Genomic DNA, 12,805 nt, shown 5'->3' with positions numbered 1-12,805 from the left:
AACCTTGTTTTGGTGTTTTTTTATATAGGTCCAGCATCACAGGTGAAGTACAGCTGAAGTTAGTTTCTTGAGTATGTGGAACCCTCAAAAAGGATTTGCATGATGTTTGCAAAGCTGAGTCCATCACTGAAGGCAGTGTACCAACCAAGTCAGTCGTTCAGCCGCCCAATTTGTCAGCAAACCTTCCAGTCAGGAAAAGTCAGACTCCTCTGGAAACCATAAACCTTAAGCCGATCTTTCATTTATTCAGTATGATTCCTGAAGTGTTACATTACACTCCATGATTAGAATCTGACCACAACTGTTGGCTGATGTCAGCACAAGTATAAATAAGTGTAAAATAATTTTGCTGCAACTCTCTGATGACCGAATGTTAATCCTTGCTGAAAATGTGTGCTTATGCTAGGTATATAAAAACAAACTAGTCAGTTTCCATATTCTACATGGTGGTAACATTTAGAAAATTGCCAAAACAATGTGTTAACTGACATTGCCGTGGCATTTTTCCAACAAAGTAACCCATGTACTTAACTAATAATATGCTGTGTCTGTGTTGGGACTGCTGCAAACACAACTTTCTAAGGCATACATTCTCCATATGTACTAACTCATATGCCAATATTTGATAAAGATTGTAAACAATGAACAAGGGCAGAAAGAAATATAATGAGGCAAAAAGGGTTAAGTGTAGGAGGACTTCATCCAGAAAACATGGAGGGGAAGGATAGGGGTAGAGTGACAGATGGCAGGCAGTAGATTAGCCCTCCCTTGCTGTTCTCTGCCTTTGTGAGAGCATCAATCAGACCACGTTCACAGAAACGACACAGTATCAGTCAGTTATTTACAGTCATTCTGTAATTATTGTACCACCTGAGTTCCGAACCTAGCTCCGACTCTAGTTTGCATTTTCTGGGACATCAAAGCTGTCCATCTTCCAAAATCCACTATTACTTCCTGTCAACTGACTACGGACAAGGAAATGCTTCTGCCTGTGGGTTACCGGGCAGGAAGTGTTGCGAAGAAAGATTGGAATTTCTTTCCCCCTTTTCCTCCTCCGACTACATCATGTGAGTCTGACTAGCTGATGGGCGTGAGATAATCATGGAGGAAGCAGGTGTTCAGAAATGTAGTGAATGTTAAAGCTACAGAACAGACATAGTAGTCTGGTTCCCCAACTATGATACGTTAAAATCAATTCAGATTTGTATTTGCGGCAAGATTGCTTCAAACTTAGTCCTCACAGTACATGTGTTGCTTTGTTACCTGTCCTGTATAGAAGCAAAGGTTCAGGCTTTCTGTCCCACGGTGGCAAAACTGTTTTGGATTTAAACAAGTCAGTTTTGTGTTGGCTGTATTTCAAAAGGTGGAACAGCGCTGCAGTCACAGATGAGACTTATAAATACGCAGGCAAATTGGTCTTGTCAACACAGAGCCTATGTATGGTATCTTTAGTCTAGACATAAAGTCTAGTGTGCTTACTATGTTGTAATCGACAACAAACTTTCCCCTAACAATCCCCAAGCAATTTAAAAAAAACAACAACCCAAACGCTATTACAGAAAGACAGAAAATAAAAACAATCTGAATAATAACAAAATCAGGAAGGTTCTTTAACTGACTAGCTGGCTCTGTCACTGACCAAGCTGTTGAGACATCGTTATTATTGTAAACTGGCAACATTTATCAAAGATAAATTCACAAAATGAATGCATTATCTACATCTTGGGCTAAATGGAGAAACTCGGAAACACCTCCACTTTTGAACTAAACTAACTTCCAAACTGTAAAGTTGCAGAACGAGATACATAAAACAGGTTTATGCAACAGTAGCTGAATCCCCCACACTTGCTGTGCATGTGCTTGACTCAACACGAGTGGGTTTAAAGCATGATGTAACATACTTTGAAAAAGGAGTGGTCATGAGTGACAGGAATGAAGAATCATTTATATTGCGGAGTTGCTTGGATGGTGGTGTCGGCCGGTCAGTCTGTCCACCGCTTTGGTTCAGACTGAAACAACTGCTCTCTCCTTCTCTCTCTCTCTCTCTCTCTCTGGCTCTCTCTCTGTCTCTCTCTGCCTTTTTTCTCTCCCTCCTCTCACTGACACCACTGTTTTAGCAGATTTAGCTGCAGAATTGACTGATGACTGGGCTGTGACTGTGTGTTTTGCAGATGGCCTCAAGCAGGAGCTGAGTACACTGCTAGGAGCTCCCCTTCTCTGCCTCTGCCACCTGCAAATATGAATGGTAAGAGCACTGCTGTGGGTGTGGGTGTGTGTGTGGGTGGGCTGAGAGGGGGGGGGGGAGGTTGATGCTGGCTGCACATACGTCTGTCTCTTACTACATGTCTGAGGTTTTGATCTTAAAAGCTCCACTGTTCTCTGGGCCAGCTCATAATAAGTCAATTTCTTGTGCTCTGTAGTCATTATGAAGTTCATTTCTTTCCATATTGTGACACCAGCTTTGTTAATGGTGGCAGTCTCGGGGCTGAAGTTACAGGAACTGTGAATATTTTGTAATTATGAAGTGAACTGTCCGTTCACAATGGGGTCAGTTCAGGCTCATTAATAATGAATGCACAGAGAAGGATTCACAAATGTATTTTGTGATTTATATATAAATGACTCTCTTCTCACAAATACATTTCGTTTTAAATAAATGTAATATAAATCCATAAATATATGAATTAAAAAAATCTTTGCAATTTTCATCAAAAATGTATTTGTATGTTGTTACATTTATATACAAACTGTTAAACTTGAATTTAAACATTTGTGAATCCTTCTCTGTGCATTCATTATTAATGAGACTGAACTGACCCCATAGTTCACTGCGTCTGCTGAAAACACTGATGTGAGGTCGGCCTGTCTGAACAATCATTATCATTTTGTCAATATCAGTCCATTCCCAACTCCTGACAGGCACTCAAGCTGGCACCGGGGCTCTCTCTCATCTTGTGTGTGTTTGTGTGCATCTGTCTTCCTTCCTGTTTCTTTGCAAGTCATAGAACTTTCTTGTATTCATGGAAAATCTAGGCTTGTTTGCTTTGCTTCGATAAACATCTGTGTGTAATGTACACTTGTGTGATTTATTTGAGCCTGTTAAAGGAGCAGATTGGCTGAGTAGAAGCCAGAAATCCCTCACATCAGATACATGATTTATTTATTCTCTGATATTTCTTCTTTTCCTCTCTAGGTGCTCCAAGTGTGTGGGCGATCTCCCCAGAGGAGAGGGTCAAACATGATCAGAAGTTTGACACCCTCTCCCCATCAATGGGCTATGTCTCAGGTACAAACAGTAACATACACACCATCATAATCACGCTCCCAGTGATTTCCCCGTCATTTCATTGATTTTACAATGATGCGTCCTTCAGCCATGAGCTGTATAAAGCAGAGTGATTTCCTAATATTACAATAACACACAGCCAAATGTAGATATAAGTAGCTATGAAATACACACAAATGTATCATACTGTTGATATTGATGCATTGTGCACAAACACAGTTTTCCGTTTTGCATGCAGGGGAATCTCAATGTTCTTGTCTATTTCTGTAGGGGAGCAGGCAAGGAAGTTTTTACTCCAATCAGGGCTACCTGCCTCAGTTTTGGCTGAGATATGGTGAGAAACACAATCTCACACTCACATTATTGAGCAAAGGGTTCTCTCAAGAAGTTTTCACTGAAATCTCTTTTTGAAACACTGGCCTGAACTGGTGATGCTGTTTTTCCTTTGTCAGGGCTCTGGCTGACATGAATAAAGATGGGAAGATGGACAGGTTGGAGTTTTCCATTGCTATGAAGCTCATAAAGCTAAAACTCCAGGGTACACCGCTTCCCTCAGCACTGCCAATCATCATGAAGCAGCCCCCAGTGTCTGCTCCCAGCCACAACAACCCCACCTCATCCTATGGTACAGTATAATTATTATAATTATAATTATTATTAATATTATTATTATTATTATTATTATTATTATTATTATTATTATATACTGTATGTGGTTATTTACTGAGGATGTTAATGCTCAACAATTTTAACATTTTCAGTAATTTGCTTTGCAGTCACAGCCTTAAACCCTAAGAGAAATCGAAGGTTACGTCTGTAACCGCGGTTCTATGAATTTCGGATGACTGCCAGAGGCAGTGCTTTCAGCACCTGGATGTCCATCACATGCACGTGCAGGTCGAGTGTTTATATCAACAAAGTCACTCGTGACAGGGGTGACGTATGCCCCCACCCCGGTACTTAAGGAACGCTTACCCTGGAAGTGACCTCTTGGCAATCTTCTCATCCGCCTTCCAAATGACCGAAATTCATAGAACCACAGTTACATACGTAACCATCGTTCTATTTCATTTCTACTGACTGCCAGATGCGGTGCTTTCAGCACCTGGATGACAAATACCAACAGGTTCGCAAGGAAGATCTACTTAGCCCTTTTTACTAGCTAAACTAAAGTGTGTCAGATCGACTGCTGTGTTATCTGACTGGTTTATCTATTGTGTGTGTGTGTGTGTGTGTGTGTGTGTCCTAGGTATGGCTTCGTTGCCTAACATATCCATAATGCCCGGGACAAACCTGGCAATGTTGACCCCTATCTCCATGGCAAACCCTGGACTCTCACCATTGACACAAATGAGTGGCCTTTCTTCTTTGGTTCCGACAACAGGCCTGAGCCCTCTGATGGCCTCCACCTTGCCAAACGGCACCATTGGATATCTCCAGCCAATCCCAGCTGGAGGTTTGGCCACTGGTACAGATGATTTTTATTTCTAACTTTTATTTATGTTTCCTTTCCTCTTTTCTTGCAATGCCTGGCTCTGAGAGTAAATATTATGTACATTTGCGGCAGGGTACAGATGATCAAATATTTCTGAGGGAAAAGTAATGTTTCTGACCTGGTTTTGCAGAGTCATTGCTGTCTGTCTCATCTCCATGCAAATAGCTGACTCACTGTAGGGCTCCCCTCCCGTTTCTCCCTACATGAAACTGTAAAAAAAAAAATTCTAAATTGTTTTAATGGTTGTGGTTAAATACTACAATATAATGTCATCATAATATTGCGGATAACCATATGATAGTTTGTAATGAATGTGTGTGTTCTTTGTGTTATCAGTCCTACCTCGCTCTGCATCCCCCTACTCCTCTCCACTCGGACTCTCCTCTTCTGGGATGAATAAGGCCTCATCAATGCTGGATCTAGGATCTATCAGGTAACACATACACAAAGACACCCACAGAAAATTGAATGAAGTAATTTACCCATCAGTGCCTCACTTATCTTTTTGAGGATCAAAAACACTTGTCTTCCTGAAGTATGTTGCATTCAGCTCATGTTTTTGTGCCTCTTTTTGTCTTTCAGCTCTGCTTCCTCATCCCCCACTGTGATGTCCCCTATGCTTAATGTCCCCAGTGATTGGGCTGTGCCACATGCCTCCAGACTCAAATACAGACAGCAGTTCAATGGCTTGGACAAACAGATGACAGGATACCTCAGTGGTACGAAGTTTGTGTATATGTATGCAGATGAACAGTGTGGCGGTGAACCGAGCCAAACTGTGCTTATAATGCAGCCGTGGATGTTCATGATAACGATGATTTCATAACAATTGCCTCCCTCTTTCTTTCTATGTGTGTTAACTAAGCCTAAGGAAGTGGAGGCTGTGTCTGCCACAATTATGAGTGTGTTTAGACACAGAGGCAGTTTCTCAATACACACACAGCCAAGTATGCATTTGCCTTTTAGCTCTGTTAGTGCAAGCCTTGCAGGACCTGTTCTTTTGAAATAGCCATTATACAGTCAAACAGGCTGCCACACTTACATTTCCTCACAGTGTGACTGTGCACATTATATGCAGTCCAGCACATTAAAACACCAATGACTTTTATCAGTTTTGTTTGCTCTTAGCTCTTAGATCTTAATAGATTTTAGCATGACAGAGAAGGACTTTCTCTTTAATAAACCATAACCTGTTAACAATAAAAGCTGACTGTTCATACTGTCGCAGTTATTTTAATCATAATCATTACCTTTTTCAACATCAGGTGCATGGGACAGCCCTCTTTGTTCACCTGCCACATTTTACTTTAATGAGTAAATGAGCACATACTGTGCAGGTCCTTAAACACACCCATGACCTGGTCCCTTCTCCACCACACCCACAAATCTGTGCTATGCAAGTGTTCTGACATGTGTCACTCTTGTTGCCAGGTCAGCAGGTTAGAGGTGCCATGACGACCACGATGCTGACTCAGACACAGCTGGCTTCCATCTGGTGAGACTATCCAGTGTTTTTATGCGTGTCTTTACATGTTCTATGATTGATGCAATCTTGTGTTCAAGAGCCAAAGTCAGGTTTTGCAGCCAGGTTTAACAAACTTCATTCCACCTTAGCTGGATGCCTTTTGTTTGTTAAATATTTGTTTACAAGTCAAGGCTGGTCTAAGTATCGGTTACCAGTAAATACAAGGAAATAAAGTTGGTTATTGCAAATCGTAATAATTAATTTCTGCTGGGTTTTTTTTTTTTTTTACATTTTGTTTTACTTAAACTCTTGAAAATGTTAATTGCAAATGATCCCTATAACTTTTCCTCATAGCTTTTGCCTCAACTTGTGTTATTGTTATTGTAGATCGGAATCCAAAAGTAGCTGCGAAGTTGCTGAACTTTTGTAGCAAGCTCAGTCTAATGTATGAATATGTGTATCATGTATCATTGCACCTCCCAATTTGCAACCCTCACACAGGAATTTAGCTGATGTGGATAAGGACGGCAAACTGAAAGCTGAGGAGTTTATTCTGGCAATGCATCTCGTGGACATGGCAAGGTTTGGCCAACCACTGCCGCTAACACTGCCAACTGAACTGGTACCACCCTCACAGAGGTATTTGCACATATATGGCACAATTAAAAAAAGCAACAACAAAAACTGTACAAATAGCCTGTATAATAGATATAACTGTTTTAAACATTGAAGTGCATTAAAAGTGTACTACATTAATGCTTATGTTTATTTAACATTTTTAATTTGTGATTGTGTGTCTTCCAGGGGTGCAGTAAATGGATCCAGCTCTTCTCTCTATGCAGCTCTGACTGATGACTTGGACATAGAACCTCCACAGAAAGCTAAAACTAACAGTCAGTTGTCAGCACTTTAACACAGAGTGGAGCCTTGTTTAACTGTTGCATTATGTTCACACTTCATATATTTCCTTATTCTCCATTACTAAGATAATTCAAGGCCGCAACAATACCTGGAAACCAGAGAAGATCATTCAGTACAATCAGTAGCTGTGACGACCAAACATTTATGTTTCCACTCACACTGACTGACGAGTCATAATTTAATAACATAAACACACATACATTGTTGGGACATAAACAGTGGCCACTTGCAGAAGCACAATTTGGTGTTGGGTGTGTACACACTATCATCTTACACACAGGCACAAGTTCACAGCTAAATTATATATTATTTACATTATTTCTCAGTGGCAGTTTCCTGAAACTACAACCTAGTTTTAAGTTTTAACACTGTTTTAAATGTCAATTATCCTCCTTTCCAAAGTAAACACACAAACTCAAATACGTCATCAGTAATTAGTGACATAAGGAATCAACATTTTTCTCAAATAATGTGATCTGTCCAATGGGCTTTTTTTAATACTTTAAAAGAGTTTGTTGTGTCAGCTGTGGTTAACTGTGTGCTTATCTTTTGTTGACTAAAAAGTACATCAGCACCGACTTCATCAAACCTTTAATTTGTCTATATTCAGTGTCGTTCGAGGATAAATTCAAAGCCAACCTGGAGCGAGGGAATGCAGAACTGGAGAAAAGACGAGTGGCGCTGCAGGACGCAGAGAGGAGGGAGAGTGAGCGGCGCGCTCAGAAGCAGAGAGCGGAGCAAGAAAGGAGAGAGAGGGAGGCTCGGGAGGCTGAGGAGAGGAGGAGGAAAGAGGAGGAGAGGAGGCAGGAGCGACTGAAGGAGCTGGAGAGGCAGAAAGAAGAAGAACGACAGAGAGAGATGGAAAGAAAAGAGGTGAGGGACTGTAGATACTGTATTTACAAGTAGGACTTGTTTACTCTTTCACAGCCGAGTTATTTCTTTACACTTTCGGCGTCCTGTGTGGGGTCATTCCAGGCTGCACAGCGGGAACTTGAGCGTCAGAGGAAGGAGGAGTGGGAGAGGAGGCGGCAAGGAGAGCTCCGAATAAAGAGGGAGCAGGAGCAGGACGATATCATCAGATTGAAAGCAAAGAAAAGGAGTCTTGAGATGGAGCTGGAGGCTGTGGTGAGTGAAGAGACGTAGTAAGTTGACTTAAGTGTAACTTATGAGCACAGATATACTGTAGTCATACTGTGTTTTTCGCTGATTGTCCAGCTGTCCCTTATCCATCATGAACACATTAAGGAATGTTTGTAAAGTGTCTGACATCTTCTATCTGTCCCTCTGTCTTTCTTTCGTTCTTTTTTCTTTCTCTCTATCGCCCCTTCTCTCACTCCCTCTTGCTATCTCAGGGTAACAAGCACCGTCAGATCTCAGACCGGCTGCGTGATTTTCAGAACAAGAAGAAGCATCAGAAGACAGAGCTGGATCTGACCAATCAAAGGAAAGAGACACGCCAGCAGGACATTAAGAACCTGCAGAAGCAACTAGAGGTGTGTGTGAACCCGCACTTTAATGTTTTATCTGTTATTTATTTATCAAATCTTTACTTTATGAATGATGACGGAATGCATATATGTTTTCCCAAATAACTTTCTGCAATAAGGTGTTTCTTGTTTCAAATGAATTTGCCTCTTGGTCAGGAGTTCCAGAGGAAGTTGTCCCAGCTGACTCCGGAGCAGAAGAGACTGACGGAGAAACTCAGAAACATGTCTGTGAAGAACTTGCGTGGTTAGTATTGATGGATGAAATGACAGAGCTCAGGAACAACAGCATTACAGCAGCACTGCTGGGTGAATGTTTGATAAAAGAACACAACACATTGATGGACATATTGGGTAAATAAATATAAAAAAAATATGGACTTATATAATATAACGCAAAAATTAAAATACATGAAAAGCATACAAATATTGGTATTACTAATATATGAGTTTGCAAAACAATATAGGAAACCTATATATGAGACTGTAGTTATAGAGATTTTCACTTTCATTTGTTTAACTGCATTTCGTATGTTTAGAGTCAACCATGTCCACCATGAAGGTGGGCGTTACAGAGAAAAAAGGGACATGTCTGAAACTTCGAGAGCAGCTGGAAGCTCTGGAGGCAGAGACGGCCACCAAACTGTCTGAGATGGACCAGTACAACAAGAATATGCAGGTAAGAATTTAATGCATTTTAATGTCTACAGATGACACCTATCTGCTTGTTTCTGCCGCCTCACGCTTCCTTATTAGCAGGTGCTAAATCTATGTGGCCAGTTCAGTCTCATTAATAATGAATGCACAGAGAAGGATTCACAAATATATTTTGTGATTTATATATAAATGACTCTCTTCTCACAAATACATTTCAATACACACACAAATGGATATCGGTATGTAAAAATGTAAAATAAATCCATAAACAAATATAAGTTTCACAAACACATGTGTCTTGTTTTAAATAAATGTAATATAAATCCATAAATATATGAATTAAAAAAATATTTGCAATTTTCATCAAAAATGTATTTGGATGTTGTGACATTTATATACAAACTGTTACACTTGAATTTACAAGACGCTTTTCATCTGTGAACTTGTGTGCATTTGTGCGTGAACTGGTCTGTATTTGTGTGTGGATTTTTGAGACTCTCCTGATGTGGCTGGATTCACGAATGCATTTTTTTCAGGAACTCTCTGTAGCCAATCAGATGCCTCCCTCGTTTAAATCGTATAAATCAGCTAAATCTTTGCCATTTCTAGTCAGTCTCATTCTTCGTTAAGTAGCAATAATGGGTTCAATTTGGGATAAAAAGTGTGCAGGACATAAAATTGACTTCTGTCTGTGACTTGTCATGTTAGTACAGTATGTGAACAGTAGTGTGTTTATTAAATGACATGCAATGAATGGTGGGTGGTTTTGGCAATATGAAGCTTAACCACAGAGCTGGTGATTGTCTTTACAAACGAATCAAATCTTTATTTCTTGTTTGCCTGGTTTCAGCACGTTTACATGTACCAGATTTGTGTTTTGAATGTCTTTATGTTGAAGCGTTTTGGGAGAAAAAATTAACACATTATTTTTGGAATGTAAAATGCCTGTTTTAAAGTTTGAAATATTATGATTCTATTAGATAGTTTCTACTGCAGCTTGGCCCTTGACACCTCTTTTCTCTCCTCCAATTATTTTTTTGCATCATGACCTACTTTCTTACATTCTGATACTGATTTCATCCCTGTGTTATCCGTAAGTGTGGGTTTTCTCTTCTGCACTTCTCCTTTTTTCACCATGCTGGATGCCTCGCCCCCATTTCTCCTTCCTCTCTCACTCATCTTGCCCATCTCTCATCCCTTGTCCCCCAACTTTACAGTATGTGGGTGACGAGGAATCTATGCTTCAGGCTGTCTTCTCTCTGCTGGCCTGCCTCCGTAACCTCTTCTACCTACTAAAGGTTTTCGCTTGAGGTCTCTTTGTTGTTTTCGTCTTTTTCTCACTTTTCTACTATTTTCTATTGTTCATTGCTCTGCTCATATTTATACATCCTTTTGACATCTTGTATCTGTGATATTTTAACTCTTTTGACATAGAACTCTTGTTCTATCTTCCCTCTACAAATTGTACAATGTTTGGGCACCTGCGGGCTCATTAAAAAGTTTGTAGTCATCTCCTGTTATATTAATGCTTTTCTTCTTTCCTTCAAAATGACAAAAATAGTGTATTTCAGACAGCAAATGCTTTATTTTCATTTGAAAGAAGTCAAGTCAAGTCGGTCTCCCCACAGTGTTGAATGCCAGGAGAGATTACTGTTGTAATCATTTTTTCCATTCCAGAAAAGCATAAGTAATCCTCGATAATTCTTTGAACCACAGCCGTTTTTTTGGGCTCTAAATATTTGCAGTGCTTTTAACTATGATTTGTCAGACCATAGTATAATCATCTTAAGTTCTGGGATCCAACTCCAATAGTTCTAACTCTACACTACACCAATTTTGTTTATGCACCTGTTATTATTCCAGCTTGTTTTAGATATTATGAGACTGAAACAGGAACTTATTCCTATTTAAAGATGCACACACAATGACTGGTGATTTCTTCTATTCTTATTCAACTGTTGCCTATGTCTCTTTCTGCCCTCAGTTGTCAGTTTAGTTGAACCATTGTACATTGTTTTTTTTTCGCAATGTACATAATTGTATCTGTAAAAAGGATTTTCTACAACCTAAAAGCATGAAAGACAATTCAAAAATATATAGTCAGCCACCTCACTGTAATGCATCAAACTTTTGTGTCAGGCGATCCCAAACCTTTTAACGGCAGTGCATGAATGTGCAAGCTATGCGTTTATGAATGTTGTAAGTGTTCAGGCCTTAGCCCGATATGTCTGTTAAATCAGCTCATTCTTTAAATAAGTCACATATCTTTCACACTACTAGTAAAGTTGCGTTTTTTGTTTTGCATCAGGAACTGAGAGAGAGCCAGAGAAAACAGCAGTCGGCCCTTGAAAAACTACAGAGCATGAAAGATGACAAACGGCGTGAGCTGAGTCAAAGGAAGGAGGAGGAAGAGGAAAGGAAGAGGAGAGAAGAGGAGAGGAAACAACAAGAGGAGGCGAGGAGGCAGAGGGAGGAGGAAGAGGCACAGAGGTATTTAGCTTTCACAAAGATTTCTATTTCTTTATACTCCAATGTGTCATGTTAAAGGTCAAAATATAATTTATTGACCTATTCTCACCTACTTCAGGTCCATTCATACTAAAATGTAAAAAAAAAACTGATATACAATCTTTTACAATAATGTTTGCTTCCTACTCATAGGCGTATCAAGATAGAAAAAGATCGCCAATGGCAGGAGAAGCTGAGGAAGGACGAAGAGGAGCGTCAGAGGAGGCTTAAGGAGGAGAAAGAGGCCAAACAGAGGGAGGAGGAGGAGCGAGAGAGACAGACTCTCGTCCTGGCAGCCAAGGAGCAGGCAGAACGAGAGCTCAGAGCAAAGGAGGAGGCAGAGCGGAAGCGAAGAGAGGTGGAGGAGAGGAAGAAAAGAGAAGAGGAGGAGCGGCAGAAGCAAGCAGAGAGACAGAGGCAGGAAGATGAGAGGAGAAAGCTTGAGGAGGAGAGGAGGCAGCTAGAGGAAGAGAGGAGGAAACTGGAGGAGGAGAGGAGGCAAGAGGAGAAGCGACGGAAAGAAGAGGAGGAGCGCCGCAAGAGGGAGGAGGAGCGAAGGGAGGAGGAGCGGAGAAGAGAAAAGGAGGAAGAGGAGAGGAGGAGACAGAGAGCGGCTGTGGCCGCAGTCCGAGATGCAGAGGAGAGGAGAAAGCTAGAGGATGAGGAGAGGAGAAACAGGGATGAAGACAGGAGGAAACTTCAGCAACAGCAGGATGATGACAGGAGGAAGCGTGAGGAGCAAAGGAGGAGGGTGGAAGAGGAGAGGAAGAGAAAAGAGGAGGAGGAGGAAAGGAGGAAAGCCGAGGAGGTGAGAAAGAGAAAGGAGGAGGCATCTCGTCAGCAGCAGCTGCCAAGTGGAGGAGGGAAGGTGGATATTCAGGAGAAACTGACGGCTCTGCTGAGAGGACTCGAGGAGAGGAAGGGTAAGATACATGCCTTTATACTTTTCTATATTTGTCTGTATTTCTGTCCTCAATGTGTAATAAAAA

General features: G+C 40.8%; 1 protein-coding gene across 2 annotated transcripts in view; it reads left to right on the top strand.

The window, feature by feature from the left end:
* Positions 1 to 12,805, top strand: part of itsn2b (intersectin 2b) — a 34,597-nt gene that overhangs the window by 6,755 nt on the left and 15,037 nt on the right. For both annotated transcript variants that reach the window (XM_084006536.1, XM_084006537.1), the window contains exons 2-18: positions 2,172 to 2,245; positions 3,194 to 3,286; positions 3,557 to 3,620; positions 3,739 to 3,911; positions 4,536 to 4,754; positions 5,118 to 5,214; positions 5,364 to 5,500; positions 6,213 to 6,276; positions 6,748 to 6,885; positions 7,051 to 7,139; positions 7,778 to 8,040; positions 8,143 to 8,292; positions 8,520 to 8,660; positions 8,811 to 8,898; positions 9,191 to 9,330; positions 11,617 to 11,798; positions 11,970 to 12,739. In XM_084006536.1, coding sequence (XP_083862662.1) covers positions 2,239 to 2,245; positions 3,194 to 3,286; positions 3,557 to 3,620; positions 3,739 to 3,911; positions 4,536 to 4,754; positions 5,118 to 5,214; positions 5,364 to 5,500; positions 6,213 to 6,276; positions 6,748 to 6,885; positions 7,051 to 7,139; positions 7,778 to 8,040; positions 8,143 to 8,292; positions 8,520 to 8,660; positions 8,811 to 8,898; positions 9,191 to 9,330; positions 11,617 to 11,798; positions 11,970 to 12,739 — 2,815 coding nt within the window. In that variant the 5' untranslated portion in view covers positions 2,172 to 2,238. The remainder of the gene's footprint in view (positions 1 to 2,171; positions 2,246 to 3,193; positions 3,287 to 3,556; positions 3,621 to 3,738; positions 3,912 to 4,535; positions 4,755 to 5,117; positions 5,215 to 5,363; positions 5,501 to 6,212; positions 6,277 to 6,747; positions 6,886 to 7,050; positions 7,140 to 7,777; positions 8,041 to 8,142; positions 8,293 to 8,519; positions 8,661 to 8,810; positions 8,899 to 9,190; positions 9,331 to 11,616; positions 11,799 to 11,969; positions 12,740 to 12,805) is intronic.

The sequence above is a fragment of the Eutrigla gurnardus genome (assembly GCF_963514095.1).
Source record: "Eutrigla gurnardus genome assembly, chromosome: 1".
Taxonomy (NCBI): domain Eukaryota; kingdom Metazoa; phylum Chordata; class Actinopteri; order Perciformes; family Triglidae; genus Eutrigla; species Eutrigla gurnardus.
Note: the sequence above shows the minus strand (reverse complement) of the source record. Positions and strands in the feature narration are given on the sequence as shown.